The sequence below is a fragment of the Eretmochelys imbricata genome, chromosome 4 (genome assembly GCF_965152235.1).
Source record: "Eretmochelys imbricata isolate rEreImb1 chromosome 4, rEreImb1.hap1, whole genome shotgun sequence".
In the NCBI taxonomy this organism is placed as follows: domain Eukaryota; kingdom Metazoa; phylum Chordata; order Testudines; family Cheloniidae; genus Eretmochelys; species Eretmochelys imbricata.
Window position 1 is genome coordinate 83,971,811 of NC_135575.1, and position 27,500 is coordinate 83,999,310.

The window sequence follows — 27,500 nt, forward strand, 5'->3', positions numbered from 1 at the left end:
CATAACATCTGGTAACTTTTCAGTGGCCTAATGACCTAGAGCCTGATTCATCTCTTATTGCAGAGATCAGCAACCACCCATTGAATTCAATGAGAGCTAGATCAAACCCCTAGTGTGGATTCAGACACACGATCTAGAGATTAAAAGCTCCCACATCCTATATCTGAGCTATCTGGCTAATCCTTTCCTGAACTATCCAGTCCCTTCATGATAGTATTTTCTTACTTGACATTGTTATTTAATCTGAAAAGGCACTACACTGCTAATATAACATTCGAGCTAGCTACATGCTTATGCTATGAAATATTAGTAACTGAAAAGTTATATTTAAAATTAAAAAAGATCAATCTTAGCATCATTCCTTCTATTTGTCAAACACACATGGAGACATGCAGCAATTCACACTCAACAAGTGCAGTTACCTTTAACTTTGGTGAGTTTATCTCCTGTCGGTAGGACAGTTTGGAAAGGAGAGGAGGTGAGTGGGGAACAGCAGACTGGGAAGATGTGGAGACAGACTGAGAGGGAGGTGCCTTGGCAGAGTGAAATGGAGGACTAGAAGGAAGATGAGAAGGAGAAGCAGAAGGCGCTTGTGTCCCAGAGGAAAGTGGGGCTGGCTTAAACATTTAAGAAAGACAACAAGTAATCATGCTGTACAACCATCAGTGAAGGACATAAAGTGCAGAAAGAAGAGTAATATACCACTAACAAGCAGAGACAGAGAGACCCCTAACTGCTGTACTCAGGCTGATGTTACATTCATCATAAGTCAGTAAATCTAATGTTCTGAGGTGAAATCACTCATAGTCTTATCATATTCTACTTACTTCCTACTACTACCCTGTCTTTAGGCTCATTCATTTGAAAAACACAAATATGGGATGGGAGTAGGTGTATCTCTTGTAATATCATAACTGTATACTTGGAGGCCCTCTAATATGTCTTAGGCTTCATTTTGAAGTGCTCCGCAATGAAAGTCAAGGGTGCTTCTCTCCCAAGAGCTCAGTATCTTGAAGGATTGGGCCCCACAGGAAGTTCTGTTAAAACTTCAAAATGAAACCTGCCTTTAAATATACTATTTATAAGAGGCACTGTTGGGTTAAATTAAGTCCAAATTTTAAATGTTATCAAAAGAAACTTTTGCAAAACCTAATACTTTAAGTTTTTCAGAAATTACAATTAAAGCAGTTGTTCTTCGTTAACACATTCCCTCAAATCTTCCTCTTGTTGAAACAGAGAGAAATATCATTCTCTGTTACATGGTACCCTTATTTTCTCCAGTTTTGCTTTCTCTGCTAGATAGCTGCCATCACAATAATTCTGACCTGAAAGGCAGAATACGTGACTTTCTTCATTGGCCCACCAGTGCTACCCTTCGAATTATCTGACAGAGTGAACACTCTCAAACATTGCAGAAATAAGACACTGAACAAGACACTGCCTATAAAACAGAGCTCAGACTGATTCAACTGATTTCATTTTGTGATATATGCCATCATGTGCCAGCAATGCCCCTCTGCCATGTACATTGGCCAAACCGGACAATCTCTATGTAAAAGAATAAATGGACACAAATCAGACGTCAAGAATTATAACATTCAAAAACCAGTCGGAGAACACTTCAATCTCTTTGCTCACTCGATTACAGACATAAATGTGGCAATCCTTCAACAAAAAAACTTCAAAAACAGACTCCAACGAGAGACTGCTGAATTGGAATTAATTTGCAAACTAGATACAATTAACTTAGACTTGACTAAAGACTGGGAGTGGATGTGTCATTACACAAAGTAAAACTATTTTCCCTTGTTTATTTCCCCTCCTACTGTTCTTGTAAACTGCTGGAAATGGCCCACCTTGATTATCACTACAAAAGGTTCCCCCCAACCCCTGGCTTTCCTGCTGGTAATAGCTCACCTTTCCCGATCACTCTCCTTACAGTGTGTATGGTAACACCCATTGTTTCATGTTCTCTGTGTATATAAATCTCCCCACTGTATTTTCCACTGAATGCATCTGATGAAGTGAGCTGTAGCTCACGAAAGCTTATGCTCAAATAAATTGGTTAGTCTCTAAGGTGCCACAAGTCCTCCTTTTCTTTTTGCGAATACAGACTAACACGGCTGCTGCTCTGAAACGTGATTTTCATTTTGCAAGTCAAGAGAAATGCAAGGAACTGAGAAAAGAGGATACACTGACAAAATGAATTTTGTAAAAAAACAACAACTTTCAATTTTAATAATGTAAATGTTTTAATATCTTAAGTAAATGAATGTATTAGTTAACAGCTATAATTTTTATACTGGCAGTGTCCCTTGAAATAACCACAGCATAGTTTGTTTTCAGGGTTACGTTGTAGTTTTTAAGCCATGAGAACAAGTTATGAGGGCTGCAAAGTCTTACAGGGATCTATCAGGGATCTATGTATCTTACAGGGATCTATCAGGGATCACCTGTTACCCATATATCTGAGTTATAGATTGGTTTGAACCAGATTAACTGCTTTAACTGTCTGACCGTTTAAACAAATTTTATAGAGAAAAAAAAGTTACTAAAACTTTGCCTAGAAACATTAGAATTAATTTTATATAAATATCATGTGTTAATTAATTCAGGGCCATCTTGTGGCATTTAGACATTGGCATGCATTAGGGGCACTACAGAGTTGTGCTGGTCCAGGGGGAACTGTGGGAGGGATCATGACTTAGAAAGCATGTGTTTCATGGCCAAACTTAATCTGGCCCCTAGTTATTAGTCATATTCTTGTGACATGAACACACTATAATTAGCTAGATGGCCAAATGACACATCTGAGAGGTGAATAGCTAAAAGTTTCCGCAGGCGATTCCTCCTCATTCTTTCAGGAGTGCGCGGAAAGCTTTGCTTTTGGGAGCTCCCATTCTGTCAGATAATTCAAAAGGTAGCACTAATGGGCCTGTGAAGAAAGCTGTGCATTCTGCCTTTCAGGTCATTACTATTGTGATGGCAGCAGAGAAGACTGGAAAACAAGGGCACCATGTAACCTAGAATGATATTTCTCTCAGTTTCAGCAAGAGGGAGATTTGAGATGGGAGTACTGTTTTCTCTGTCATTAAGAATATCATATATAATTTATTTAATATAATACAACCCTAATTATAATACTGTATGTATATGTATAGATACACAAAAATATATTAGAAAAGTCTATACTAATTATACTGGGAGTGAACTGTATGAATGTAGAAGCTAAATCGTAAGAAATCAAAATACCTCTTTATTGATACTTGATGAACTATATACTTCATAAGGTATCATATGCTCGCTTTTAATTGCTATTGGAGATTTTATTCTGTCATGTCTCAGCGTCTCCTCTATATACAGTCCTGGCATTTGTCCTGTTACATCAGGTGCACGTCTGTAGAAATTTGAATCTTGACATTTTGGCTGACCCCCTTGGATTACTGACAGGCGCACCTCACAGGTTTCCTCTTCCTGTTCATCACTTGCCACTAGCATTCTGGCTAGGGAGCCACATTTAGAAGGCTCAGAGACAGCAAAAGCCGTGCTCATGGTTCCACATGCTTTTGTAGTATCTGATAAGCTTCTGGTTTCTTTGACAGCTGGCGATCCAATCATCTCTTTCAGATCTTTATATTTTCTTTCATTCATTTTGATACCGTTTGCTATAGGCTTAAGTGCTATGTCCTGAAATTGGATTGTTGGAGGAAGTGATACAAAAGTACATGCAGAGAAGGGCTGAAGAGATTCAGAAGACCTGAGAGAGGTCTTTGGTGATGTAAATGGAACAAAATGACCATCCTTAACTTGGCAAGTAATATTAGCAGTGGGCATTGGAATAGACTGGGATGCAGTTAATCCCAAAGAGTTGAGTTCCTCTAGATCACAATGAAAGCTGTCAGGAAAAGGTGCAGGAGTTGGGGCAGGCGTGCTTGACGGTGGAAAACCAACAGTCAGTGACAACCATTCATTGGCGACAGCCTTGAGATTCCCTTTATTAGAATCTGACCAAGGAGAGGAATGATATCTGGGAGGTGGGGATGATGCTTTGGAAGCCAACTTTAGAAATAAGGAAAAGCATAGGAATTAAAAATAAATAAACAAACAAAATGACCTTGGACTAAGATATGAGTAGCGTAAGCAAAAAAAGTTATGTGCCATCTTCTGGATTATAGGATATTATTTCAGTGAGCACAAATGTCTGAAATCATTACTACATGAATCAGAATAGCTGGATTTGAAAAGTGAAACTATATCAGGTTCTGGCCTAGGGCTTAAATGTCAAACATCAAGACAGATCTGAATCACGGAGTCATGAAGGGGAGCCTAAATTTGATCTGCTAGGATTATGTTATTTACTGCTCTATGCTAGTGAGCCTATCACAAGTTGTTATATAGTACACTCAAGACTGCTGTGATTTCCCCAAACCATTATTTTCAGAACAGTCATACTGTTAAAAGCACCTTGCTCACTGTGGGTGCCATTAAACACTAATACAAATAGAACAAACCAAATAATTTCTAATTTTCCTAATGTTAATGTTTGCTGCACCTTCTGGTGGTGATCTTAAAGAAACATCTTAAATACACTGCATACTTTTATTAAGGCATCAATAGTTACATAATGCATTTTTTATTTAAAATTGATGTAATTGTGAACAAATAAAATTACAGTTTTAGTTAAGGTACATACACTTAAATCTAATAGAAAGTAGATAGTAAACAATCCTTTTTAAGATGGTGACAGCACAGTACGTAGCAATATATTTTGAGTAGCATTACATAATATTGATTGAAGTATCCTTCTGGTAAAAGAAAAGTCCTTTTGTACGAATGATAGACTGGTGAGTCATACATACACTGCATCTGTAGATATCCATTGCTTCAGTAAATACTGAAAATGTATTTTTTGTTACTAGTAATCCTCAAAATTAAACTGGCATGAAAAAAGTATTTTAATTTCCTTGTTAGAATAATCTAAAACAATTCTAGACTGCACATCTCTTTAGTTATCTGGCTACTTTAGATTTTAATTATTACTGTAGAAAAGAAAATAAGGCTTTATTACTTATACAGAGTTTGAACCTGAGAGACAGACTGTGGAGAAGAGGGCAAATTACTTACCTCCTACTGAAGTTTTCTCAAGGTAGATGGCTTTATTTTTGAGAAGTTAGACAATTCTTTGGTATAGGATTTCCTGATATCCAGTCCTCTTGCAAAATTTAATAGTTTTGAGTTTCTTTGTTTTTGACAATGAACAGATCCCACATAACGCAAACACAATTGAATTATCTCTCTCCCCCGCCCCCCAACAGAAGGAGCCTCTAGAGGCAGAAAGTAATACAATGGGTTACATGTTATATACATGAATAGGAGGAGGAAGAATAAATAGAACCCTGAAGTTCTGATCATGCTAAACCCTAGTACTCAGTTGGGAATGCTTAAGTTTACTAAAGCCTCTCCAGCTATTGTAAGAAAAGAAGACTTAAGACACTTTTTCCACACACGTAGCCTCTTCTGAATATATAAAAGAATTAATGGATGAGAAGTTGGTTTGAGAGATTTTAGTACAGTATTTCCATTTATGTCAGTGCAGCAACTGCTGCAGAAATTCCCTCTGTCACATAAAAGACCTTGAGTTTTTTCTTAGAAAACAGATACTCACTGACATGCATGTGTGCAGAGATCTGTTCTAGACTCTCTGGGCCTGATTCTCCACTTCGTTACAGTTTTATAGAGAGGTAACTGACAGAATATACCCATGTCCACATCCTACATACTATTGTAATAATCGTTGTACAAAGTATGTCTTATAAGGTATCATTTGAAAACTCACAATTTGCTCGTCAATACTGTCCTGATAAAATATGGAGCAGGTCCTCAAAGAATCAATCCTGATGCACTTGCATGAGAGGAAAGTGATCAGGAACAGCCAGCATGGATTCTCCAAGGGAAGGTCATGCCTGACTAATCTAATCGCCTTTTATGATGAGATTACTGGTTCTGTGGATGAAGGGAAAGCAGTGGATGTATTGTTTCTTGACTTTAGCAAAGCTTTTGACACGGTCTCCCACAGTATTCTTGTCAGCAAGTTAAGGAAGTATGGGCTGGATGAATGCACTATAAGGTGGGTAGAAAGCTGGCTAGATTGTCGGGCTCAACGGGTAGTGATCAATGGCTCCATGTCTAGTTGGCAGCCGGTATCAAGTGGAGTGCCCCAAGGGTCGGTCCTGGGGCCGGTTTTGTTCAATATCTTCCTAAATGATCTGGAGGATGGTGTGGATTGCACTCTGAGCAAATTTGCGGATGATACTAAACTGGGAGGAGTGGTAGATACGCTGGAGGGGAGGGATAGGATACAGAAGGACCTAGACAAATTGGAGGATTGGGCCAAAAGAAATCTGATGAGGTTCAATAAGGATAAGTGCAGGGTCCTGCACTTAGGATGGAAGAATCCAATGCACCGCTACAGACTAGGGACCGAATGGCTAGGCAACAGTTCTGCGGAAAAGGACCTAGGGGTGACAGTGGACGAGAAGCTGGATATGAGTCAGCAGTGTGCCCTTGTTGCCAAGAAGGCCAATGGCATTTTGGGATGTATAAGTAGGGGCATAGCGAGCAGATCTAGGGACGTGATCGTTCCCCTCTATTCGACATTGGTGAGGCCTCATCTGGAGTACTGTGTCCAGTTTTGGGCCCCACACTACAAGAAGGATGTGGATAAATTGGAGAGAGTCCAGCGAAGGGCAACAAAGATGATTAGGGGTCTAGAACACATGACTTATGAGGAGAGGCTGAGGGAGCTGGGATTGTTTAGCCTGCAGAAGAGAAGAATGAGGGGGGCTTTGATAGCTGCTTTCAACTACCTGAAAGGGGGTTCCAAAGAGGATGGCTCTAGACTGTTCTCAATGGTAGCAGATGACAGAACGAGGAGTAATGGTCTCAAGTTGCAGTGGGGGAGGTTTAGATTGGATATTAGGAAAAACTTTTTCACTAAGAGGGCGGTGAAACACTGGAATGCGTTACCTAGGGAGGTGGTAGAATCTCCTTCCTTAGAGGTTTTTAAGGTCAGGCTTGACAAAGCCCTGGCTGGGATGATTTAACTGGGAATTGGTCCTGCTTCGAGCAGGGGGTTGGACTAGATGACCTTCAGGGGTCCCTTCCAACCCTGATATTCTATGATTCTATGTGTGGTAACATTGTATGTAACATTATAAAATTCCACTGCATGGTGTTATTAACACATCTCTTGGTGCCCTATTCCCTCCTGGTCAAGGAAGGATGCTTTATCAGAGCAGTCTTAGGGGAAGATCTTCAGCTGGTGGAAATTGCCATAGTTCACTGGCATTTATGGAGCTATGACATTTACATCAGCTGAGGATCTGCCCACTGCTATGTGTAGTTTTCTATCACAACAAAGATAATTTGAACTAACCAGCAACTAATATGAACAAATATAGATCAGGGACAGACATTCTGTTTTCTTGTTTAAGCTCCAAGAGATGGAGACCCTTCAAGACATCATCCAAACTCCTTCTGATTCCAATCTCTTCCCCTAGAGTTGGTCTTTTCAACTTCGAAGTGAGGGAAGATGTAAAATATTTAAATATCAAAGAATTATTGGGTGATTTTAACTTAAATGTGAGTCTCATCTGAACTTAAATGCTTTGAAACCACAGCCCAGCTCTCAATGGAATGATGAGAACCTTAGCAATGAGTTATGTGATAAAGAATTGGAACTAGGCGGATCTGAAGTTGGCTAAATACTATAAAACTTAAATTGTTTCTACCTCCAACCCAAAACTTTTATTGCGTGTGAAAAAATAGCAGCTGGCATCAAGAACCATCTCCTGATCAAGCAAATCTCACATTTGATGCTATTAGTGTTTATCCATAGGCACAAAATTCACAGGTCAGGCTTGTCCATCAGGGACACATTTTGGTAACAATTGGGAAGCTTCTCCTATTCTAACATTGTAACTTAGCACTAATATATGAATAACTGTCAAAATATAGATGAAAAGAAGCAAGGTAATATATTACTGACATCATGAAACAAAAATACACCAATAACTGAACAAAGAGAGCTTACAAACTACACACACAAACAGAACATACTCTAAAGAGATAAACAAGTAAGGAAAGTGAACATTTGAAGGGTTTTTTCTCTCCTTCATGTTCAAAAGTTGTAGACCGATAACTCTCATTAACAGTAATTGAAGCCACATACAAAAATCTTCATGCTTCTATTGCCATTAAAGAGACTGTGTACAAATCTTTGTGAGAAGGTAGTAATAATTCAGCAACTGAGTAATTGATCAAAGCCTGCTCCTCATCAAGAACAGAACTTTCAATGGAAACCAACTTTTCTCCCATCAGACAACATAACTTGTGATGGTTGCATAGACTGGGATGGAGGGGGGGTTCAAACACTTCTGAAAGGTTTGCGAGTGTTCATGACTAGGTGTAAGAAGCTGTGAAGAAGCTTGGTTTCAGGTTATAGCTATAAAGATCTGAACCTGAACTGTATTGCAACGTGATGACATTTGCATCATTATAGCTTAACACAAGTGCTATCATGTTACAAAATCACCCAAGGAGTCTGCTCTATGACAAAAATCCATTTCTGCAGGGTGGGTGACAAAAGGAGGCCAGTCACACAAAGAAGACATTGGCTGACTCCTTCTCCTTGCACCCAAGGATGGACAGGGAGAGCACAGGGCTATTTTTGGCCAGCTGTGTTGTGGCCTCATGCAAACTGCCCTCTCATGCTATTCTCATGGGTTCTCTTTTAGGGGACTGCAAGATCTTCCGGTCTTTGTCATAAAAAAAGATGTTCATATCGCAACATAACAGTCTGCTGAACATAACCCACGATGCTCAAATCTGTTCCAAGTTGCCAAACAAGTTTTGTTCTGGTTGATTTGCTGCCCAAACTCTGCCTGGCCATTCTCTAGATAATGTAATGGTTAATTACTAGACTTGCGGAGTTTGGGATGCATGAAGGATATTTAAAAGATCTTTGGAAATTAAGCCTTTTATGTCCTAGATTTTACACTTTGAATTTTATAGACTTAGTGTAAACCAGCAAGAGTGTTAAATGCCATAGTGTATCCTAAAAAATGTAAAAAATAAAGTTGTACAATGAAAATTTGGCAATGCAACTCTATCTTCAGAAAAAGACCAAGTAGTAAATATATTTTCTGTGGGTGGGATGCATGAATTTTTAAAAAATGTATATTGAACTGTTTATTGGTTATTTTACCAAAGATTTACAAATTGTATTAACATACACTAGGCATGATGGAAAAACAAATCATCCTTACCTTAGTGGAACTTAAATGGTGTATTCTATCACTAGAATAGCTTTGGGGTAATGGAGGATCAGGGTAGTCACCAGCACCTTTTGATGCATTCTTTTTGATGACTTCTACATAGGAAACAGGGAAGATGCCTTGTCTGTTGGTTCCTGGTATTTTACCTTCATACCAGTTTTGATCAACTCGCTTAAGAAGAATTACTCTGTCTCCCTGTAATGCATTATCAAAATTAATTATCAGTGGACAAGTGATAACTTTGTTTTCTGAATAGTTTGTACTTTTATCTCAACATATCACAGTATTTTTCCATGGGGGTCCTTTATGGCCCTGGTCAGAGCCTTCAGAATCTCCCCCACTTTCCCATTAACTTCATATAATGCTATCGTTCCAGCAAGAGAGGGCCTGTGTTGGTCTATGAATGCCATTCCTATACCAGATACTAAACAACAATTGAGGTGTTCTGCTCAGTGGGTGTCTGAGTTCTGAATTCAAGCTCAGAACTTAGATGCCTATATGGCAGTACACTATTCTTCCACTAGACCACTGACCTGGCCCATTTCTGCAGTCAGTAATAGTGACTGTTGTATTAATTTAAATGTTTTGCTCCTCACATTGTTTGGTTTTGTATTTTTCTTGAAAATCCAGTAAAGATTAAGAAAAAGGCCATACTAACGTACGTCTCTTCTTATTAAGATTTTATGGACTCCTGTTTGTTTTATATAACATAGATTTTATCATGTCTCCTGAACTTTTTTTCAATCCCCACCCTCCCATCTCGAAGCCCTCTTAGTTTTATGTGATTTTGTTTCTGTTGTTGATTTGTGAATACCATAAAAGCATCTCTAGTTAACAAACAAAAGCCAGCTACTCTTTCGTCAAAACCAGGCTATCAAGATACCAACTCCGGTGAATAGAAAATCCAGGAGCGATAAACATGAATGTTTACAATGTTTATAAACAGAAGTTCACATTATAATGCTCACGTTTAATATTCACATTGACAAAATTAATCCTTCACTTCCCTCTTCCTGATTTTAGGGCATACTAAACATAGCATGGGCCTGATCCAGCAAGACTGAAGTAAATGGGTGCTGGATCAGTCCCTAAATCACCATCAATAAGGTCATGTCCTGGGCTCAGTCATATCAGAGGAAAAATAGATCAGTGTATTCCTTCCTACCAGATCATCTGGCATCAGCCTTTTTTCACCAGGAAAGTGTGAATGCGGCAGAATTGCCCTATGGATACAAATTCTTCTACGTGTTACCAGTACAAAATCTTGTTTTGTTTAAATAGTCCTAATGGCAAATGCTTTCAAGCCTGCATACCTAATGTTAAGCATCTGGATAAACAACTGATTTTCAGAGATACTGAGCACTCTTCAGCTCCCAGTCATTTCACTATGGGTTATGAATATAACTATCATTTATTTTGGTTGCTAATCATGGCTTATGATACCTAGATTTAGGAACCAAAGTTTTCAATTTTACGTTTGTTTTACTAGTCAGTGTAGTAGGTTTTATGTGGAAGGTGTTTTCATATCCATATTTTTGTAACCTTTGTTCTGTATATGAATAATGCCCTTTCATCACCAGATCATCTGGGGATTAAACATCTTACGATAAAGATGTATCACTTGGTGAAATACATTAATATTTAGTATCTTGCTATGCCTAATTTGGAATTATTCAGTAAATATGGTTAGATTTGTAGATTTATGTTTAAGAATACCTACTGTATTTTAAATTACAATATGCTGTTGAACCAGCAAGAATTAGTATTACACTTAGAAAGAAAATATTGGTGTTAAATGCAAGAAGAAATAGTTCTTTAATTAGAAACTTGCACCAAATATCTTACAGCCATGATAATAGATTCCAAACAGCAGAAGTCTGTATTATAATAAAACCTCTTAAAATAATATCCCAAGTGTGTGACAATAATATGAGATTAAAACTTGGAATTATGGAATAGTATTTATTTAATATATTGCTGTGATATTCAGATTCCAGACAACCCAAAGGGAAACCAAGGTGTCTGAACCCCAAAGAATAAGCAACTGAACTGGTTGCATACAATGTTATTGTGTATAATTTTATGTCAAGTAAGATCTTTTATGAAAGCATGTAATGTTCTGAACTTGATGGTCATTAGGAGATATGTATACAGGTTATGTATATGTAGAACATTGTAACTGTAGCTAGGATGCATCACTTCACAACGGGGGGTGGGGGTGAAGCAATAAGGCAGAGAGGGGTACCTCTCAGGCTAATTGTTCACATGAAACTAGCTCCAAGCACCTAGCATTGTACAACCCAGGGAAAGACAATGGTAGTCAATTTAAGTTAATGGGAAGACACTGAAAGTGAAAAAAAAAAAAAACCAGCCTTGGAAAACTCAGGCCATGTCTACACTATACTACAGGTCGACTTACTGCCACTACTGTAATTACTGTGGTTTTTCCATGTCTACACTACCCTCCTTCTGTCACTGGCACGTGTCCTCACCAGGAGCACTTGCACTGATTTAAGAGGAGCAGTGTGAGGAGCAGAGAGCCTTGGCTGCAGCCGGAATCCAGTTGGGAGTTCTGCAGGGAGCCCACAGCCTGGGCTCTCAGCACTGGGCAGGCGAGGCTCCGGCTCTCAACAGCACTGGGGGTTCACAGCTGGAACATTCTTCCCTCATCCCCCATCCCTCACTCCTCTCTACCCCCACCTCCTGCTCAGTTTCAAAACAGGAACCCTACCAGCAGTGAAACTGACATTCTTGTTAATTTCACAGCTCTGGCTGTCAGTCACTCTGAGAGCCAACAGGCAATGCAAGTAACACAGTATCTATACAGACACTGCATTGCGTGAACTATGTTGATCTAAGCCTTATGCCTCTCATGGAGGTGGATTTATTAGGGTGACATAGTGGGCGAGTGACAGCGGTGGGAGGAACATTGTAGTGTGTATGTTTACACAGTTAAATCGATGTAAGGTGCCTTACGTCAATTTAACTTCGTACTGTAGACAAGCCCTAAGGAAGAAGGCAGTTTCCCTGAACTTTGTAACCATGAATTACCATAGTCTGAGAGAAAGAAGAAGTAAAAACAAACCCACCAATCCTGCAAATCCTGTCAGACAGGAAGGGGTCTGAAGTGAAAGCTATCCAGAAATGGAGGTCCAGCATCTAAGTGGGGAGCTGTCCATGAAACACTGGATCCCCTCTGTGGCAGGGGGTATGCAGGGAAACTTCACAGAGTCAATAGGTAACTTGTATTAGAAAATGGAATTTAGCTAACATAGAAGTGTAAAGCGTGAGATTGTGTCTTCCTGTTTATTTTCTGTGTAACTTGTATTCGTTTGCTCTCCCTTACTATTTCATCTTTGAATCTGTGACTTTTCTATTAAATAAACTTTTTGTTTATTTTTACCCCAAGCAGGTCTCTGGTATGCAAACTGTGTGAAGTGTGTGTGTCAAAGTGAACTGATCACTGGGGGCAGGTTTTACTCCTTCAGAGGCGCCAAACCAGAGAGGAAAAGTCTGAGTACCTTGTAGTTAAGAACTCAGGGAGACAGATCTGCGGGGACTTGGGATTGGAAGTTGCTGAGGTCATCCTGCAAGAAGTAACTAGGCAGGTGGAAGCCAGGGTTGAGACCCATTTGTAGGCTGGCTGGTGATGTCAGGGCTCTGAGTCATAGCAGCACAGTATTAAGGAACCCAAAATTATAAGGCAGGCTGTGACAGAACCCCTTACTGGTTTGGGTAATCCACAAAATGTCAGGGTGGCTTCCAAAAATGTCCATAGACAAGCCATCACAATTTTAAAATCTCCTGTTATATACCCATAACAGTGGGCGCACCTATAAAATTGCAGGCCCCACAATTGTGGTTGAAGGAAGAGGCAATTGAAAAATGTGTAGATGAGTAATTTACATGCAACTTGGGCAATTAGGCACCCAATTACCTGATTTGTACATGTTTGCATGTGCAAATCAGGCAAGTACAACCTAATTACCTGTTTTGCATGACTAACACATTTACACCATTCACAAATATAGTGACAGACACCTGGAAATATGAAGCAAAGAAGGTTAATTAAGTTCTCTGCAAATATCCCACTACGAGTATTTTGCTTTGTGCGTAGCCCTTCTGTGATTTCAGAGTAGGTGAAACAATAGCATTTATGTTCAAGTTTTTAAGTTGTTTTATTTATAAACAGTTATTCAGTGTGGATGTTTTTCACTGAAGATAATTCTAGATGTTACCTTTCTCAATGATAGTTCCACATTTGTGTCTGCACTGAAATTATATTTGGCAATAGCTTCTCCGATATCTCCAACTTGTGCTGGAGGAGGTGGCCTGACAGGCTGTGCTTTTTCTGGGGGAGAAAGTTTCTGAAAGGAGAACATGAATTTTTTTTGCATTATTTCCATGTAATCTGTGCATCTATTTTAAAAACTAATCCCAGAAATTAAAACAACAGACCAACCTCAACATAAGAAATTGGGAAAATTCCAACTCTTCCATAGTGCTCTCCCTCATACCAGTTTTGATCTATTTTCCTGAGGATATAGACAGTATCTCCTTTCTTAAAGGACAGTTCCCTGTAACAGATTTATTTTAGTCAGAGCAGCTCAATCACAAATCTGAAAATGTCTAATTACTTCAGAAATTCCAGTGTTGTTTACACATGTAATTTAACAACAAATATCTGAGGAAGGAGTATTGTAGCAGTACTGCGTATCCCAGTGGATAATATATAATAAAATAATTGTAAATTGCAAATTGGCACAAGCAGAAAAGTTTGGATTCAGAATCAGATCTGAATCTGAAACTTGGGGTATTTGGGTTTGGATTCTGGTTTTGGTCCATTAAAGAGATAGGCCTGATCTACATCATAGCCCCAAATACATGTGGATCTGCATGCAAGCTTGGTGTCTTCTGTCCCTCCTGTGCGGATGCTACTTCAGCTGCTGATCCATAGCTGGATAGGAGAGCCTTTTAGTGCTCCCTTTTATAAAAGCTGAAAGGTGCACATATTCCTCCCCCGTCTCCGTGAATTACCCTACCCTGCCCCAGCACCCTCCTGTCAGGCACCCTCCTGCCCTGGCCCACTCAGCCCACTCTGCATGGTTCACTTGTGTAAAGGACAGGATTATGTTCTGTCAAAACAAACATTCAATCTACTGTGCATGAAGATTCAGCCAATAGCGATCGTTGTGTGAATTACTAATACAGGTGCACATAACAGTCCTTTAAATTTAGGTCAAAAAGGCATCAAAAGACATGATGAAAGATCTATGTCATTGTTTAAATGTAAAGGGTTGTTGTCAGGGTAGCTTTTGAATATCTTTTGATCTCAACTGTTTGTAATACTCTAAGAAATATGAACTTATTTTCCTTTCCCTACCAAATTTGTCTTCTCTTCTTTAAATACAAGTTCAAATTCTGTTTTCATTTACCCCAACTTAACTCAATAGCTTTAGTGGAGTTGTGTGACTATTAACAAGAGCAGAATTTAGTCTACTGTATTTTTTTTTGTCCTGATTCTCACAGAATATACCCCTTTGAAACGGGTCTACGTTGAAAATCTTGAACGAGATTTTCAAAGCTGGCTAGTGATTTTGGTTGGCTCAGTTTTTGGTGCCCAAATTGGCAACTGCTTAGCACTTTCTGAGAATCAAGTCCCTTTAAAGTATCTCAAGTTGGACACCCAAAAATTCAATATCCAGGTATCCAATATCACTAGTGATTTTTGAAAATCTTGGCCATTGTCTTTTCTCCTACATTATCCCTCTGCTTTTCCAAGCTCCACATCCCCTAACCTACTCCCCACACAATTCCAGATGCCCTTAAATTTAAAGACCATAATTTAGGTGACATAATGTTAGCCCTTCATTTATGAAAAAAACTGAGATAAACACTGGGAATCTTATGGGACAACATGGATGATGGAATGTAGGTACTCTTTTGGATCTTTTATAGTCTACAGGATAAAAATGTGTGCTGAGGATGCATAGCCACTCCCAGATTTGAACAAATATTATAAGTATTTCATCATTCAAATGTTTTAAACATGAAATGGCTTCTTACACAGCTTACTTATTCATGGGCTACCGCTCAGGCAGAGCAGAGTTCTGGGTAGCCTCTTTGAGGCTGGTACCCCCCAACAGAAATGTACTGCTAACACTGTCACAAGCTTTGACCCCTGGTTAGAACAGGTGAGACAGGTTGTCCTTGCATTCATACATACTCTGAACTAACCAACAAAACTTTAATACTTACTTAGAGGTCTGAGCCTTAAAGTCATATACAGCTCGTGCTGGCAGCCTCTGAAAAGCAGGCAAAGTGATTAGTACTTACATGTAATATTATCATATTATAAAAATAATGTTTAGCCTGTAAAAAAATAAACCAAGATTTTCAAAGATGGGTGCCTAAAGGTTACACTTCTTTTAAATCCATATTCAAACACTTGCATATGTGGGTTTATTTTCAAAAGCATCCAGTAGCCTCTGAAGTAAATGTGAGATGCTGAGTGCTCAGGACTTTTGAAAAGAAGACCACTTATTTAGGTGCCGAAAAATAGATGTAAGAACCTAACTTTAGGCAGACATTTTTACCTTTATATTTAAAGTTAGCAAACTCAGCATACTTCTGCAATGCTCTTCTTCTCCTCTAATCTTTTTCCATTAGAATAATCTTAATGGTTGCTTGTAACATTAGTAGTTACCGTACATAGTTTCAGACTGAAATGTGATTTTCAATTTGATTAGGAAGGAATAGCAGAACATTGTTCCTGGACTTGGAATGTGCCTATTTTCCCATTAATTAGTTCATGGTGTGGCAATTTCTTTCAATCAAGGACAAAAACTAGACTCCTTTCTACTTCTCCCAATAGGAGCTACATAACAGTAGTGTTATGAAACCTAGGACCTAGTAGATCTAATCTCAAATCTCCTAGGTAATAACATTATACGCTACCATTAAACCAGCAGATTGGCCCAAAGCAAAGGTTCTTAAGCTATGGTCCAGGACCACTCATTGCCTGAGGAGCGCTGATTGACACCCTGTAACCAACTCACCTTGTTCTTGGCTGCTAAATTACACAAAACGGCAGTTTAAAATAAGTTAAATACTTTCTTACTACTAGTCTCCCATGTCGTGAGAGGGAGAGAATGTGGTCTGTCTCATTGTGAAGGAGAGGGTAGTCAGTCTGTGAACTCATGAGTGAGAGCGAAGATGATACACAATATACATTTCTCTATCAATGTGGCTCTATGAAACAGTTGAACAACCTCTGGTCTAAAGACATTGTTTGCTTTATGAAAATTTACCCACCTCCATAGCAATGAGAGAAAAACCCTCAAAACAAAGTTTGGAAAGGTTCTTGGTTCTAGAATTAGAAAAGTTCTAAAACAGACTAAATGATACGTTCCATACATACATTCCAAGGTCTCCCATTCCTTCTACTATGGTGGCATTTCATGCTGCCTTTATGCTTTCTCTCTCTTTTTAAGGTTTTAATATTTTTTTTGTTTGAAGCATAAGCAATAGCATAAGCAATCACTATATAATTACAACTATAATACCCACCTGCTGAAGTGAAGAAACAGATTGACAGAGCCAGAAGAGTACCCAGAAGTTACCTACTACAGGATAGGCCCAACAAAGAAAATAACAGAACGCCACTAGCCATCACCTTCAGCCCCCAAATAAACCCTCTCCAATGCATCATCAAGGATCTACAACCTATCCTGAAAGATGACCCATCACTCTCACAGATCTTGGGAGACAGGCCAGTCCTTGCTTACAGAAGCAAATACTCACCAGCAACCACACACCACACAACAGAACCACTAACCCAGAAACCTATCCTTGCAACAAAGCCCGTTGCCAACTGTGTCCACATATCTATTCAGGGGTCACCATCATAGGGCCTAATCACATCAGCCACACTATCAGAGGCTCATTCACCTGCACATCTACCAATGTGATATATGCCATCATGTGCCAGCAATGCCCCTCTGCCATGTCCATTGGCCAAATTGGACAGTCTCTATATAAAAGAATAAATGGACACAAATCAGACGTCAAGAATTATAACATTCAAAAACCAGTCGGAGAACACTTCAATCTCTTTGGTCACTTGATTACAGACCTAAATGTGGCAATCCTTCAACAAAAAAACTTCAAAAACAGACTCCAACGAGAGACTGCTGAATTGGAATTAATTTGCAAACTGGATACAATTAACTTAGGCTTGAATAAAGACTGGGAGTGGATGGGTCATTACACAAAGTAAAACTACTTTTCCATGTTTATTCCGCCCCTGCTGTTCCTCAGATATTCTTGTCAACTACTGGAAATGGCCCACCTTGATTATCACTACAAAAGGTTCCCCCCCGGCCCACCGCTCTCCTGCTGGTAATAGCTCACCTTACCTGATCACTCTCCTTACAGCGTGTATGGTAACACCCATTGTTTCATGTTCTCTGTGTATATAAATCTCCCCACTGTATTTTCCACTGAATGCATCCGATGAAGTGAGCTGTAGCTCACGAAAGCTTATGCTCAAATAAATTGGTTAGTCTCTAAGGTGCCACAAGTCCTCCTTTTCTTTTTGCGGATACAGACTAACACGGCTGCTACTCTGAAACCTATATAATTAGAATAATCAATCAAAATATTTTGCCATTGAAATTAGGGACAGTGCTCAAAGTACTCAAACAGACTCTTACATAGTAAAAAATATAAGTGATTTTGGAGCAGAAATCATCTTCCTGGTGGTCCTAAAACCACCGGAGACGGTTACTCAGGATATTAGCCTGCATAGTCATTGGTTTTCATCAGAGCCTTCACAGTTAGAACTGCCATTTTCCTCTAGAATAGATTATTGTCCCATCTGCCATCTCTCAGTCCTTTCTGACATAAAATATCAGCAGACCCCCTTCAGGAGTGTCCTGGTCCATTTAAACGTCAGCAGAAAATACAATTTCATCTTAATGTTTGACATTGTTTTAATCTCTTAAAGTACTAATCATTAAATGTTGTTCTTCATACAACATTAAAAACAATTTCTATTACCCTCTCTTAATGACTGGTTGTCTAACTGCTCCTGTGATCGTCATCGTTACAGTTTCTTAGCATCACACAAAACTTTATCTTGTAAATGTTATTGGATTGCCTCATAAATTCTCTTTTGGCTTTGGATGCTGTTCAGTTATTCATTCCTGTTTAACTACCTCTCTGTCTGGAATTCCTCTTCTCTCCCGTGGAGTATATCGACCCACATCAGTCAAAGCAGAAGAATAGCTCCCAGGAGACTCCTGGTCTGCTGCAAATAAAATGTCATTGCATAAATTTCAAGTCGGAAGCAAGTTAATTCTGCAGTGCTGCTACATTTTATTTAAAGGGAAACTACACCTAAAAATGGAGAGCTTGGGTCTATTCATCCCCCTTTAACAGAAAAATTACATGACATAAATTATTATTAAAATATCCTTTTTAAAGAAAAAAACAAAGACACAAATGTTCATCTGACCCACAGGAGAGATGGAGTATAGTTCCTGCACTATCAACATAAACAAATACATCTTGGGTGCAAATGGAGGACCCAATATGTATAACCTGGAAAAGCAACAGTGGGTACTGTACACCTTACCTAAACATCATAAACTATACATCTAATGGAGCAACTGGAGGAAGGGAAATCTGATCAGTCTACTGAGAATTCAGAAGGGTTCAAGAAACATGTCTGAGTGATAACAATGTAAACATATAATTACATGCATGGACAATGTTTAAAGCATGCCACAATGAGAGAAAGATGAACAAGATTTTTTTCTGCAATATGGATTTCCCTTTTACCTGAGGCATTCATTAGGTTGCACATGGAAAATTAAGTCTGTTATTGTCATAAAATAACTCTTTATGTTAAGATATGGACTATAAATCATTACTCACCAGGCTGCGTGGCATATTTGCTGTAAAGCACAGTTTGCTATTGTCATTATATGCATATTTATTTTAATAAATTTTGAAAAAATAAAATAAAATGAAGAGTTCTTAAATGAAAGTCTTGCACTCAATATGGTCCTGTGTGCTGCTTGTGTGAAATTAAAATAAAGGGAATTATTTCAAGCCTACTGAAATTTTGTGGATTAAATGAACCATCTCCTCTTACTCATGAGAGTTCCTCTACTGTATTTTCCTAGTGCCACATTGACATCTGCCAGTGAAGAGAACAATAATAATGTTTGCTTCTCTTTTCTCAGTTCACATGATCCGTTCCTACCCAGCCTATCCCTCTGTCAAGAAGTACTACTGGGAACACAGAACTGAAAGCATTTAATTCATCACTTTGGGGTCAAACTTCTTTGACTCTTACAGAAAAAACAGAGATCTCAATGCTCTCTGGTATACTGCACTCTAAAAAGCATAGATCTGAGGTGACTGATGGAGGTTTGTAGAGCAGTGATGGGGAGTGGAAAAGTGTATTAATCACTCATCGTAAGGTTGCTAACAGCAGCAGGTACGTTGTGGCCACAATTCCGGAAAGCCCTTAAACATGTATAAGTGCTTTCCTGGATTAGGGGTACTTTCCTGAATGAGGGCCTATGTTTCCTGCACAGGCATACAGTCTCCAGGTGTTGGGATATATGCACTATATCTTTAAAACTGTAGTAGTAAGCCACGTAGGAAGGGTGCTGGGAAGGTTCTGGGCAGAAACTCTGCAGTGGAGCAGAGCAAACACTGCATCTTAAGGAATAACATAGTTTAGTTTATTTCACTAAAGCTCCTTGTTCTAAGTTATAAGAAGGCCTTCTATGATTCTTTATGGCATGACACCAGAGACCCCGGCACAGGTGTTCTCTTCCCTTCCTTTCAGTGCAGCTGTGCCTCACAGAAACACAACTGGTCCCACAATATATAGCATGGAACGAAGCACATATTAGCATAATGCTTTGGTTATTATCGGCTTGGGTATGAGGCCAATGGAATATCCTGCTAACATGCACTGTATACTATATATTAAGGAACTGAGTGTCACTGCAATATTTCCATCTTCATCATATCAGGTCCTGCATTGTCACTGAAGCCATTATACACAATGGTTATTTTTTAAGTGTGAATTTCCTATCTGTTAAGGTTTGTATTGGTGGTCATTTTATTTAAGCAACCCAAGCAGTTACACAAAATAGCTTTTCTGTGTTGGAATTGCACACATCTATCAGTATTAGTGGGACTTTCTATCCAGTCCATACAATGGGCACTAAACTGTCCTTGAGTCACCTTTGTGTTTGTGTGAATGTGTGTGTCTGAAGGGGGAGCAAAGCAGTAGTAGCCAATGGGAGGTTTACTGAGCCATTCTACCTGGGCAGTGAAAATGGCTGGAGGGGTTAGAGGTGGCATGCTCGCAGTTACTTCTTACTGCTGCTCCAAAATGGAGTGGTGTGCGCTCTGTAAGGGCCAAGCTGCTGGAGGGCTGATCGTACCTCCAGATGCTGAAGACACCCTTATAGTGGGTTAGTCAGTTGTCAGCCAATATGTTGTCCTGTTCTTGCCCTGGTATTCTAGGGTGCTTCCTGTCCCCTCTTCACCTATATCACATGTATGAAAGACAAGCTATAATTTAAATCTATAAATATTATGAGGGAGGGGAGAGACAATATTTGGTAGGTCATGTTTGATATGAGATCCTGTTGACTAGGGCAGGATTCTAATTGGGGACTGAAACACTATGGAGAGACTGTACTTTGCTGCTTCTCAGAGCAAGGAGAACAGTACACGCTTGCTAGCTGGCTGGGCTGCTGGACATGCCCCTCTCACTGCAGTCCACGTCCCATTGCAGATATGATGGATGGACAAGAAGGCTAGTTGTAATACCTCCTACTGCTCTCGAGTCCTGGGGAGAGATCCCGCTCTCTCTACCCTTGCACATCAGCACAGCAAAGGGCAGCATTTTGCTGATAATCCGAAGTGTAGAATTTCAATATCAATACATTCTGAAAAGTGCATTTCAAATAAAACATATAGATCAGCTAAAAATAATGTGGATTGCAAAAATACAGGACACACAATGGTAGAGTTCCCGAGATCATTATTTCTAGAAGAAAACCTGTTTGGGGCAGGTTTGAAAAATAGGGACAGATTATGCTCTCACTTACTTCACTGTAAATCTGGGGTAAACCCAGTGACGTCAAAGGAGTTACTTCCAATTTTTGCAAATACAAATGAGAGCTGAATCTAAAGCCTTTTATACACATTTCTGGTTCTTTTTATGATGACTCATTGTGATTCAATGCCAGTAAATAATTAAAGACATTTCAAAACCATAACTGATGAAACTAATGATGTTTTGCAAGAGAGGTTTTATTGACTCCATTGTGTATTTTATTTAACTCATTAAGATAACACAGCAGCAGTCTTGCAGAATTCACTTGATATTTTTTGGCAAATGTGGCACTAGCAAAAATTTCAGCACAGGACAAGAACATTAAAGAAAAAATAAGAGGAGTATACTCCACAATTGATATAAAAGCCATAGATTTCCCCCTTCTTCAGTTACATGATTTCAGGAAAAGCCTTATAAAGCGATCATCATAATAACTGAAGAGACACCTTTAAAGAGGGTATGTCTAAACCCAGAATTCTTTGGCAGTCCATTTTGACATTCTTACCTTGAGTAGTCTGATCACTTTTTAAAATAAAAAACTCAGGTTTGAAATGTCTTTACAAAAGACATTCAACTCTTGGAGTCTGCCAGTCTGTGCACACATGCAATTACAGTGTTTTGCTTACTGTGACAATCACGGTCAAACTTTTAAAAATATTTTAAACTCAAGCAATGATTAAAAAAAAAAGAGGGAGAGAAATGGAACAATAAACTCCTCATGGTATGAACTTTAAAACAGGATCCCTGTCAAGAGAGATCAGTTTCTACTCGTATTCAGCTTGACAGTATCCTTCAAGTTTTGATTATTTTTTGTTTTCTGTTTGCCATTTTGAAGGGATAGTGTCTCTCTCAAAATTTAATGAAGACATTTTACATTCAATAATTTTGCTGCCATGGAAATTGCAAAGTGTATCATTTGAGCAGTGGAAATGGAACCTTCACTATAAATAGCCTGGAGGTCTATTCACAAAAAAGTTGCATTGCTCAAAGGTAGCATAATTTTGTGACAGAACTGAATACAATTTTATAAAATGGACAGAATTCATTATAAAACATTCAGATTTTCATCTGTTGTACATAAAAATATTGTCAGTATGACATTATTTCTTAATATTATTAATGTGAAGTGCACATTTGTTATTATAAACAAAATGGAAGAGCTGCTCCATTTTTTCCGCAGTGGTCATCACATTATAATGCATATATTTATTATACAATGAAGCCCTTTAATTATCAGAAAACCTGTGTCCTTGTAAGGCTCCAATTATTGAAAAAAGGGATTCTCCCTTAATTTTTTTATTTTACTGCATTATATTACTTTGCTGTGTTGATCACCTAAGTGTAAAATAATGCTGTCACAATTTTATAACCAGATTACTACATTGTTGTGGATAGACACTCTATCCATTTTATATTATTTATCACATATAGTTATGTAAAAATAATACCCTTTCATCATGCCTTTTATAAACACTTATTCTAAACTGCATAAATAAATACTCAAAAATGAAATGACAAAGGGTTGGAAATGAAAGGAACAAGGGTGGATGATTCAATCACAAGAATAAAGGAAAGGAAGGTAATCCACCTTGGAAACACAGTGCACTATCATTGTCTTGCTTGTTGTTGTTGGTTGTATCCATGTCCTGAAAAGAGGCACTAAGAGGTAGTCTTCCACAATCATTTTGGTACAGTGGACAATGAATGGCACCATCTTGAGGCAGTGGATGAAAAGGCTGGTGCATGGGACTTTTTCTAAGAGTTTTAAGTGATGAATTCCTTTCAGGTATGTCTGGAAGCAATTCAGTAATAAGTCTGTGTAATATACTGTTGTCGGGCAAGCTTCCCCTTCTCTTTTCTGCTTTAATTTGGTCACAGATATCTTTAAGAGCAGAATCTAGTGCGTTGAACACAGATGATTTACATTTAGTCTTCTCAGACTGTTTTTTAGGGGCTGAACTTTTTTTCCTCCGGAAAGGCACTGGACTGACTAGGAATGCTATCTTAGAGAGGCCAGATTCTGCTTCTTGTCTCCTTGGATCTTCAGTACTTTCCTGTTTAGCCCTTTCATGTTTTAACATGGTGGTGAAGCGGGTGTAGGATGCTGGGCATCGCCCCTTGCAGGAGCTGATGAGATGCTTGTGGTGATGGTGGTGATGATGGTGATGGTGGCCTGATCCATAAAAACTCTCAGAAGATGTAAAGGAAAAGTGGTCAAAGTCACTTTCACTACAAAAGGATGAACCTTCTATCTGGATAAAGTCACTGAGGTCTGAGACCACTCCATCTTGATCACTGTCAGAAAACTCCAGATGTGATCTTTGTGGGTCATCACTGGTCACTTCAATATGAATTGGCACCAGAGTTTTAGGCTTGCAGTTGCGTTGTACTTGAATGGTGTGTCTACCTTGATTTTCCTCCTCCAACAGGGACTCGATAGAAAATCGCCGCTTTGAACATAAGCCATTTTTAGGAGGCTCTAGTGTTACTGTTGATAATGTTTCATCACCTAAATTCGGCATTGATTTTGATTTTTGAATTAATTTTTCAAATTCAGATATCCTGGTAGGCACCATGTCCCTGGGCACCTCTTCAGTAGAAGACTCTCTCCAACCCTGAAGGATGCCTTTGTGCTGTTCTTTTTCATACTGTAATATTCTGGACTTTACAGAACAAATCACCTCAGAATTCATCAAGTCCTTGCGATTGATGCGGTGCATCTTCTTGTACATTTTTAGGAACCCTGGGGTATCATGTGCAGATCTATGACGAATTCTTGACTGACTAGTACTGTGGCTCTCAGGAACATATGGGGAGGCCCAGGTCAATGAGCCTTTGGAATCCTCCTCGCAAATGAGAGATACCATACTTTCAGACTTGGCTTGTGCATCAGGGAAGCTATCATGATCATCTGTTAACAGATCATCACAGCTACGAGATTTCCGCTTAGGAGAGGCAGTTTCTTCTGTGCTGCTCCAGACTTCTGCGTTCTGACGAGTCATTTGCCAGCCATTCTTATAATGGATTGCCCTTCTTGAATCACTTGGAACAGCCAAATGCTGTCTATAAGTGCTACAATAATCTAATTCATTTGAAGTGTTGTGATTGTACACTGAATAACTGAAAAGGGATGGATACACTTGGCTAATATCTCCACCTTTATAATCCATTGAGCAGCATGGTAAAAAAGAGACATTGCCAGAAATTAACAGGTTCAAAAAGGTGGAAATAATGTCAGTAAATATCAGAAAGAACAGAAAAGAGAAAGCAGTTACTGTATCTAATCTAGCAATCAAGTACAGCATACACATTGCTAAAGATTAGAAGAGAAAAGCAAATAATCCATGCTAAACAATTACTTAATTTTCCAACTGTAAAAATTTACTTTATATAATTTAAACATCAGAAAGGATTCAGTGCCATACGTTTATATTAATAATAAAACACATTTAAATACTAGAGTGTTAAAACAGTGCACATCTTTACATTAAAAGTGCCACATATAAAAAGGTACCATTGGTTCTGAAGCTGGTAGAAAGACAATACAAAAGATGTAGAGATGGGGCCAAACCAAAAGTCTGGATCTGAAGACACCCTACTTCTGGGAAAGCATGAATCCAGAGGCAGAACTGAACTTTGTCTCAGGCCCATCTCAGGGACAGGAACCATAATCTATTGTTTGTACAGCACCTACCACTGTGGCTTTCAATCTGGTCTGGCCTTTAGGTACTACCAAAATATAGATGTTAAAGAATAACATCAAAAACAAATGCCAAAAATGAGCAAATGTAAATTTATGTTTGACAAAAAGTTCCTGTTGTACACTTGGATTTTGACTTTTGCACACAGTTGTGTTTGGTCCAGGGAAAACAATGTTGTGTATGAAAACCGTTTACCGCAGCTGCATATTTAACTGAGATGACTAAGAAAAATCTCTGTATAGGAATGGATGGGAGATTTCTTGTCTCTCAGGTAGCATATGTGTGGTAAAACGATGTGATGAATGGATCTTGAATGGACTAGGAAGGAACACTACAACAGCATAATATGTGAACAATGCAGCAGCCTCATTAGACACATTTCTCTGTGTACTTGTGGGTATGTTTCCTGCAGAAAACCTCCCAAAGTTCCAACCATTTTTCCTTTTATTTCCCCTACTTAGCTGACTGTCCTTCTGAGTGAAGCTGGATATGGGTGTCTCTGGAACCCATCAGTGTTGCTCCCCAGCTGGCTGTCAGGTTCACTCTGCAGTGCTCTTGCTCAAGTAATGAACTGATCTTGAATCCCAAATGTGGGCAATCCACATGACACTATGTCACAACTACTTTGAGATGCTAACCTGCTCTTAAGCTTTCTGATGTGCATTAAGGTTACTTGTCCCGCAAAAGGTTCACTGTATTAACAACTTAAATGTAGAACTCCACAGTGCAACTTCATAACTCATGCCTTGTTAGAAAACCTGCTTCTTTGCTATTAAGAGCAGCTTCTCTGTAACAATGGCTCCTACTTACTCAACACATCTTATTCAACACATCTACATCCCTATTTGCTGTAGGTAAAATGTTTTTACTATTTTTTACTCCTCTTACACTCACAAGACCAACAGAAGAAATGTGCTGGATTCTACTTCATTTGCATTATTAACAGAAATGATAGCTAAATTCCAAATGAGATATTTTCAAAATGCCCAAGGACTTATAAATAAAAGTCAATGGAATTTGTGCACCTAGATGGTGTAGGTGCTTTTGAAAATCTCTCCCCAAGCTGAAAGGCCAGTCATTTACACCCATGAAACCATAATGAAGGAAATGGGTTTACACAGGTGTCACTGGGGGCATAATCTAAAAACAATAGGGTGCATTGCACTGGTGTAATTGAAGATATAATTTAGCCTGCAGAATCTGGGGATGATGTGCAAGAACCAAAGAATTCAACTTGTTTTTCAGATACAGGGTTGAATTTTCAGGGCTGAAAGTTAGAAAAGCCATACTTTTACTTCTAACCTGAGCACATTTGATCTTGAAGTCACTGAGAGTCAAGTCAGAGTCACTTTTCACAACAGAAATGCTACAAAATTCAGTTCAGGATACAGATTTCAAAGAGCCCATAGTCTGGGTTGGTCAAATTTGAACAAAACAGAAATCACCTGCAAAATTACAATCTGGATCTGGATTTCAAACATTTGCAGAGTTCAGGATGTTTGGATCTAGGGTTTTGGTTCAGACTTCTCTCCACTCATTATTTTTACCTAAAATACATTAACTTCATATGCCTTTTAAAGAGACAATCTGAAATGATATGTTGATCAAAAATCTTATAACACACTTTTTACTTGAAAGAGTATTTGACTTCAAGAAATGTAATATTTTAGTAGGATATTATTTATTTATGAGAGAATGGAATATAGTGTTGCTCCAGGCTGGATACCCATATAAATAATACTCAATTTTGTGGAAAATGCTCTACAGTGATCCATCCCGCAATACAGAGAATACTCGTACCTTAATGCTTGCTGTGATTAGCTATGCTTGTTTTCCTATTACTCATCCTCCAACATCTTCCCTACTATTTGTTTGCCTTGTCCACTTGTTATGTTCTGTTGTAACCTAAGCTGTAAGCTCTCATGGGCTTTTACAAGTTTATACAGTGCCTAGCACAATGAGGCTCTGATTGGAAATGTTAGCCACTACTATAATGCAAATAAATGAAAAATAATAAGAGGATCATGGGGGAGGTACAGAACTATATATGCACTCCCAATGTAAAAAATCACTAATACCTTGAAACCTTTTGTCTTACTTTAAAGAAACAAAACCCGTTTGCAGGTAAGAAATACTAGACATATAAGAAGGAGAGGTTTGAGTGACTGGCAATTAAAAAAGAATCATCTTACATAAGAATCAGAAACTATATGGGTTGTATCTTACCCATTAACTTGAATTTTTGACAAAATCCATCATCTCATTTCATACTGGGGCACTTTCTTTTTTGAATTAGATTCCTAGAACTTATCA

At 38.7% G+C, this 27,500-nt stretch overlaps 1 protein-coding gene across 8 annotated transcripts in view; it reads right to left on the reverse strand.

Annotated features, from left to right (window-relative positions):
• The window catches only part of SORBS2 (sorbin and SH3 domain containing 2), a 122,323-nt gene that overhangs the window by 16,069 nt on the left and 78,754 nt on the right, over positions 1 to 27,500 (reverse strand). For 5 of the 8 annotated variants that reach the window (XM_077814546.1, XM_077814543.1, XM_077814542.1 and 2 more), the window contains 6 exons: positions 23,084 to 24,643; positions 18,554 to 18,645; positions 15,594 to 15,640; positions 13,798 to 13,912; positions 13,574 to 13,702; positions 9,327 to 9,530 (listed from right to left, as the gene is read on the reverse strand). In XM_077814546.1, coding sequence (XP_077670672.1) covers positions 9,327 to 9,530; positions 13,574 to 13,702; positions 13,798 to 13,912; positions 15,594 to 15,640; positions 18,554 to 18,645; positions 23,084 to 24,643 — 2,147 coding nt within the window. The remainder of the gene's footprint in view (positions 1 to 9,326; positions 9,531 to 13,573; positions 13,703 to 13,797; positions 13,913 to 15,593; positions 15,641 to 18,553; positions 18,646 to 23,083; positions 24,644 to 27,500) is intronic. The other 3 variants (XM_077814548.1, XM_077814547.1, XM_077814549.1) reach the window with 1 other exon arrangement.